General features: G+C 37.5%; 1 protein-coding gene across 1 annotated transcript in view; it reads left to right on the top strand.

Moving 5' to 3' along the window:
• Positions 1–1,508: 1,508 nt before the first annotated feature.
• The window catches only part of LOC121370628 (tumor susceptibility gene 101 protein-like), a 45,579-nt gene continuing 39,054 nt past the window's right edge, over positions 1,509–8,033 (top strand). Inside the window, exons 1-2 of the mRNA XM_041495986.1 lie at positions 1,509–1,628; positions 3,619–3,756. Of these exons, the coding sequence (XP_041351920.1) occupies positions 1,527–1,628; positions 3,619–3,756 (240 nt within the window). The 5' untranslated portion in view covers positions 1,509–1,526. The remainder of the gene's footprint in view (positions 1,629–3,618; positions 3,757–8,033) is intronic.

Genomic DNA, 8,033 nt, shown 5'->3' with positions numbered 1-8,033 from the left:
TGATTCCTATTGCATAAATAGTCTCGCCTGATATTTTTAGAATTTGTATGCTCCCGAATAACGGTATAAAAGGCGAAGTATAATTGGTCGATATTTAAATTGTTATTTATAGATGAAATGTTACCTGGACATGGGAGTCCACGCAATGCTGTTAGATCTAAAGGTATACCAGTAGAGCTAATTTTAATCAGATTGAGTTACAATGTACAAAGTTTAAAAAAATGTATTTAAGTCAAATACATACCCAAATATCAATGTAAGCTGGTTGAAAATGAATGAAGTACAGTTGTGGAGAAAGTAAATGTATTTATTTTCAGCCAATATTTAGTTGGGTCATTTACACAAATGTAGTATCTAGAACAGCTGCCATGCAAGCCTGTCAGTAAGGTTCCATGGAATATACCACATATTAAGAAAGTGATTAATTTTCAACATAATGTTTTAAACAAGAAACAGTGTTCCATTTCCTTATGGAATAAAACCAATTTTGTCCCATGCAGTGATATAGAGAATAGAAACAACAGGCAGAAATTAAATTATAGGCAGCTTTTAACATTAACTACAAATGTCATGTTACTTTAAAAACTAGTTTATACTGAAGCCTAAAACTGAAGCAATTGCATTGGTTTATCTTCAACCTTAATATCTATAGCTTGAGTGTCCTCTAGCTGTGGTCTATACTTTGACCACAGCCAGAAAAGGATATATGTAATAAAAGCGTAATTGTCGACAACCAAATAGTCACCAGCTACTGTGTCAAAAACAAATCAGATATGAACTCGCTAAGGCATATCACAAGGTTATCAACATGCCTAAATTAAAGGTAAAAATAACAAAATTTAGGAAGTATTTATTCTTAGTAATTAAATACCTGGCAAACATTAATGAAACAGGCAGCAAAAAATTATTTGTAGCCACCTATTAATTGTGTCCCTGTTATGTCGATACAGTTACAACTGTTCGGTCATGTCCGTCTTTTGGATGTCGCCCCAACTTCTGAGCTTGTGGTAGAAGACCACAGTTATAAATGAGTCAAACTTCAGCCCCTAACAACCTCAATTCCCACCTATGGTTTAAAAATAAAGAAAGATACAGGTATTTTTATTGTCAAGGAAATTATAAAGAAGGTCTTAATTATAAAAAGGACTTGTTTCAAATATTTTAGTTAAATCCTTGTGTTACTTCCATCATAATGTGCCCACAATGCATGATTTTGGGTGCATTTTTGACAACGTTCATATCCATACAAACCACTCCCAAGCGGAAATTGGCAGATATCACACATATATTTATGGAAACTTTGCTTATGAAGCCTAACAAAAATCCTCATTTGAATAAAAGGTTCAGCTATTAAATTATTTCGCAAAATCAGCTTCTTTGAAAATTACCCAAGTTTCCAACGTGAAATATGCCATATGAGTATGTTTGTTAGAGTTGATTTCATTTAATATTGTATTAAGGTAACAACTACAACATTCCAGTATGTATCTGGATTCTGACACACACCCATACAACCCGCCAATGGCATGGCGTATGTCCAACCGACATCTGTTATGCAGATAAAGCCAAACCGATATGTTGACACCAATGGAAAAGTGGATTTGCCCTACCTCGGGGAATGGAAGCATGTAAGTTTCTTCACTAATGCAAGATGTTTTTGATTCAATTTTGTTGTTGGTGTTTACATGCAGTTTTATTGGAAAACATCCCTGTTTTTCTTTTTAATTAAAATTTTAAATGCAACATCTTTTTTTTTCTATGTTGTGTAAAACATATATTTTATTGAGAAAATTACATTGACGAATTGGCATTAGAATACCAGTTATTTAACAAAAGTATTTTTTAAAACATGTCTAACTAACACAAGTGAAATAACTAGTATTCTCTTATATGTCCTCTAAAACAAGGTGAAACAAAGCAGTTTGAAGCAGCAAAGGTTCACACTTGAAAATTCTTATTAAAGGGAGACTAAACTCCAACATGATCCTTATGTGTTGGAAAATGCATACCCGGACCATCAACACATACTGATACTTTAAGAAATGAAAAACGTATAATTTTAGAGTTAATAAAAAAAGTGATCATTCCTTCTAACTGGGTGCAGCCATTTTGTTTCATTTTTGTGGCATCCGGTACTATAGCTTGGGACAAAGTGACGTCAGCTCCATCCAACTCCTGTAATCAACCAGACTTGCAACATAACATAAATGACTTGATAGTATAATAAACTATTTAACTAAATATATTTCAATTTGCATCAACAGAACGAAATGTTATATAGTATTTTTGTTTCTTAAATAATACAAAGAAAAAATGCATATTATTAGGCCTGTTGGTAGACCACTTAGGCTACAATACCCAAGTGATAATTTTCTTTTCTTTGGCAGTATGTAATTGGTCAGTTTTGTTATTTTAGATGGGAAAGTCTACATAATCAAGGGTTTTACAGAATTATTTACAGTAATAAAGCAGGACGGCTGATATAATGTCTATTAACATTGTAGGGGCGGCAGGTTATCCTACAATACCCTGTGATCTTAAAAAGACTGGCAAGTATTTATGTATGTGTGTCTAGACAGTGGTAATCACGTACCTTGACTGGATAACTTGCAATATACATTTGCCAATCAGGAATCGCATGTGCAGGCCACGGAAAAGACCAATTATCATGTCAGTCCTGATTACGTGGATTAATGTATGGACGAAACATAATATAGTTATTTCGAAACTGAGACAGTGGTAGTTTATTTTGTATTGAAAAATAATATATTCTTATTGCTAGCTTACTGGGATGGATAGTATTACAGAACAGTGTGATGCATTCGCAAAAATCAGGTACGTTTTGTTTCCTGAAGTGACACGTTAAGTATTACGTAACCACCAGTTCGCCAGATGGCGTGTTCACTGGGATGGTACAAAATGGCTGCGCCTGTTATATATAATAGCCATCATATTTAACCGTTTTATTAATTAACTATAAGATTATACTTGTTGATATTAAGCAATAATATACATTATATATTGTTGAATATGCATACTAGTCCAAAAGCCTTGCTTTACCATTCCTTTATACAGGAATATGGTGATTTAAATAAGGGTGACTATTGCGGTCAGTTTTACTGTTGCAATAGTATTGCGATAGTTAAAATACTATTGCGATAGCATTGCAATAGTGATAGTACTATTGCGATAGTATTGCAATTTAGTATTGTGAATTCTTAAATCGCTTGATAACAGGAGTATGAATAGATATTTCACAACACTATTTACACATGTATGTATGTATGTATGTATGTTTGTGTTTGTATGTATGTCTGTGTTTGTACTTAATTATTTCCAATAATGTCACTATAGTAGACAATATTTCACTATGCACAGGTCTACATGCTGGTAGGTACTGCGTTCGGATCCCAGTCGAGCCATTTGACTGCCATTGTGGTACTTGGGAGATGGATTGGATGGGATGTGAACTTTTTTATCGTGCCCATATCCACAAGGGTTCAGGCACGCCCACCTCAGATTCGGCCTCTGACTTCGCCAGTGACCGACTCCGGGGCGGGAACTTGGGAGATAAAGCACTGCCTGACATTATTTGTTAATAATGATTTCTTTCAACAGGGTTCATCAGATTTATTCACCATGATCCAGATACTGACTGTGAATTTCAGCGAGGAATGCCACCAGTGCCATACCCCACCCCCGAACAGCCAGGACATGTGGCAGGACAGCCTCCATACCCTACACCAGGCAATCCAGGTAAGCCACCATTACCAAGGTACCATTCTATAGCATACTCAGGCATGGCAGAGCAGGGGGGGTGGGGCTGAATAATAAAATATGATTGGTAGTAAATCTTTAAAAAAAATGCTCATGCAACGCTTTTGGACTGGTATGCATATTCAACGATATATAATGCACATTATTACATAATATCAACAAGTATATTATTATATTTTAATTAATAAAACGGTTAAATATGACGGCTGTTATATATATACTACTCAAAAGAATTTAAGGGTCAGACGATATTTTCGACATTATTTTCTGAATGTCAATTATATTAGCTAGACCATAATGTCACGCATGGTATTGTTCCATTTTGACGAAAGTGGGTCTAAGCAACCCATAAATGAATTAAAATCCACTGTCATTGACATTGTCGACTAGTTCTAATGGCGAAAACATGCTTACATTTGCACGTAAATTAGGGCGAAAGCGAAAGGTCTGTTAAGTGCCCATAACTTGCTTTTTCACAAAGCACTTCATTTGCACGCTTTGCACGTGTATTCCATGTTCCCAATGCTGAATTTCCGTATAATTGGAGCTTGCGTTCGTGTAGGGTGCACACTCCAAATTCGACAATGGTACGACTTCAACTGACTATCGAAGATCGAGGAAGGGCTATTGCTTGGCTTCAGGATGGCAATACGCAAAGAAATGTTGCTCTGAGACTTGGTGTCAGTCAGAGTGTCGTTGGCCCACTGTGGCAACGGTACCAAGCAACGAATTCTGTTCGAAATCATCCACGTTCGGGAAGACCCCGAAGCACTACAAATAGAGAGGACCGCTACATCGCCAATATGGCTCTACGTCAACGCACAACCACTGCACGCCGATTACGTGACAATCTGCGGACTGCGACTGGAACTCGAGTGTCTGATCAAACCATACGCAATCGTCTGAGAGCCAATAATCTACGCTGCCGTCGCCAGGCTGTTCGACCACCACTCCTACCACGTCACAGAACGGCCAGACGTCACTGGTGCACGCTTCATCTGCGGTGGCAACGTGTTCAGTGGGATCGAGTGATGTTCACTGATGAGTCCAGGTTTAGTCTCCAGTTCAACGACAGTCGGGTTCGTGTCTACAGACGTCCTGGGGAGTGCTTTGCTGACGTTAACGTTAGACAACGTCACCGGTTCGGTGGTGGCAGCGTCATGGTGTGGGGCGGCATCTCTATCCACCACAGGACCCCCCTCTATGTGGTGGATGGCAATCTGAATGGAATCCGCTATCTGAATGAGATTATCCGGCCGTTGGTTCTCCCAGGCCTTCAGCAGATTGGCGGCGGGGCAGTTCTGCAGGATGACAATGCCAGACCCCACCACGCCAGGGTGGTAACGGACTTTCTCAGACAACAAGGTATCGCCAGGATGGATTGGCCAGCATATTCGCCTGACTTGGCCCCAATAGAGCACGCCTGGGACGAATTAGGCAGGAGAGTTCGGGATAACCATGCCCCTCCGGCCAACCTTCATGATCTGGGTCAACTTCTTATGGCAGAGTGGCAGGCCATTCCCCAAGAGTTCTTCAGACGTCTGATCAACAGCATGAGGCAACGATGTGTCGAGTGTATTCGCGCCAGGGGTGGATTCACACACTATTAAACGAATGTTCTAATATGTAAAATCCATGTTTGACAACCTTCAACTTTGACAGCATGTCATGTGACTTTCTTGTATACAGTGACGTTTATTTGTGGTTTTTTGTAAATATGGAACAATAAATAAAAAAATTGGTGTAGTTTACATCATCAATCTAATACACTCTGAAACTTATTTGGTTATAAATTTTTGACCCTTAAATTCTTTTGAGTAGTAACAGGTGCAGCCATTTTGTTCCATCGCAGTGAATACGCCCTCTGGCGAGCCACTGATTATGTAATACGTCAGGAACGGAAGAAACAAACACTTGATTTTTGAGTGCTGATGAAACAGGCATGCATCGCAATGTTCTGTAATAATATCCATCCGAGTAAGCCAGCAATACGTATATATTATTTTTCAATACAAAAGGAACCCCCATTGTCAAAGTTGAAATAACTGCATCATGTTTTGTTCATGCATTAACCTACGGACTGAAATGATAATCGCAGTCTTTTCTTAGTTAATTGGTCTATGTGGTGTAGTTGCCTTCACCTGTGATTCCTGATTGGCAAGTGTATATTTGGTAGGTAACCAGACGAGGCAATTAATTACCGTTATCTAGACACAAAAATATGTACTGATATTAGTAACATCACAGGGTATGGTGAAATAACCTGCCACCCCTGAAATGGTTATGGACATTATCAGCCGTCATGCTTTATTACTGTAAATAATTATGTAAAACTCTTGATTAAGTAGACTTTCCCATCTAAAATCACAACTGACACAAATTACGAAATCCCAAAGAAAAGAAAATTATCACTTGGGTATCGTGAGTGGTCGTTTTTGCTCCAACGTAGTCTACTAGTGTGCATTTCTTCTTTGGATTTTTGAAGACAAAAATACTATAACCCCATTTCGTTCTGTTGATGAAAATTGACATATATTTAGTTAAATACAGTCAGACCTCGTTACAATAATCGTCGTTACTACGACATTTACACCATCCGACCATAAATTGTCGGGAACAAACGTACATCAATGTTATTCTGTTCATTACACCGGAATTCATACCTTCCGACACCGAACAATCGTGCATCCGACGTTTGAAAACACCTCTTTACAACGCCATTACATAATCACAGATGCCGTAGCACGTTACCAGTACACACAGCCATATACATTCATTTGGCATCCTTGATATCTGTGCGAGCCGACAGTGTCACCTGATGTCCGAGTCACTAATATCTGCTAAATCTGTAGACGTGTATTGCTTTTGAAAATCAATTAAATGATTAATTTCGAACAATCAAGTGTTCTATGTTGACGGTATGAACTAGCTATCAATCATAGATGTTTTTAACTAAGGAATGATTAGACTAACAGTGAATGCGCCTTGATCAGTGGCGTTGTGTGGAGAAGGAAGTGGCACGGGGCCAACCCCCCTCCCCCCCCCCCCCCCCCCCCCCCCAATCAAAACCTTTTTAAAATTATAAAATTTTATAAAATCATACATACATATATTTGAAATCAGTGGTCTTGATTAATATATCTATTACTATTTCAAACGCATATTTATATTTACATGTATATGTTGCTGGGTTTGTTTTTAATAATAATGGCAATGCATTAATCATTTAAATGCTATTCAGTCTTTAGTTAATATAAATTAGTAGTTTTTCTTACGTCATTTTGGCAAAGGATATAACTCATGACAAATTAATTCGATACAACGGCAATTTCGATATAACAACAAAGTGACCCAGGGACGAACATGGTCGTTGTAACGAGGTCTGACTGTAGTTTATTATATTAAGAAGTCATTTATGTTGTTTTACAAGTCCTGGTGATCAAAGGGAAGTGCCTTATCGTAAATTACTGCACTTGTTTACACTGTGGATACAGGAGTTGGTAGGAGCTGACGTCACTTCATTATCTACATTGTAATTTGATTGAACTGATGGATGGTTTTAGCATGTTTTGCTTTTAACGAACTGGGGTGCAAGTTGAGCTTGTAAATGTTTACTCATAATCAGTGGATTTTAATATATACTGACCCAATGCCAAGTTAATTTTAAAAACATTCAAGAACCCATGCCTGTAGTAATGATATAATACACTTTTATTTATACTCACAGCTCAGGGCTTCTCGAATTTTTATAAAATCCACTAACCATGAGATCAGCGATTTAAAAAAAAATTACCAGCCACTATTAAGAATTCACTAGGCCTGCTTTACTTTAAGTAATACAATTTTACTAATTAATAGTAATAATCAGATCTGTCACCTAAAGAGGGAGATAGAGCTTTAAAACACTGACACTAGGGGTGAGGGCAGGATATTCATATTTACACAATAGACTTAACTGCAACATTTGACCAAGAAAACCAATTCAATAGCAGTCAAGCATGGCAATAGTAGTTATTAACTAGCCAAACATTGAATATCACTAGCTATGGGAGTGTGGCTACCATAATTTACGTAGAAGCCCTGCAGCTAAACCTTTAAAATGTAACGTGAAAGATAAGATTTTCTTGGATATGCAAGTATTATGTGTGTATAATATATTTATAGTCTTAATACAAGTGCAATAAAGGGGTGAATAGCCCAGGTAGAAATACTAATGTCTATTAAAATTTTGCGAAACTTATAAATTATAATTCTCA

This window comes from Gigantopelta aegis, chromosome 4 (genome assembly GCF_016097555.1).
Source record: "Gigantopelta aegis isolate Gae_Host chromosome 4, Gae_host_genome, whole genome shotgun sequence".
Taxonomy (NCBI): domain Eukaryota; kingdom Metazoa; phylum Mollusca; class Gastropoda; order Neomphalida; family Peltospiridae; genus Gigantopelta; species Gigantopelta aegis.
Note: the sequence above shows the minus strand (reverse complement) of the source record. Positions and strands in the feature narration are given on the sequence as shown.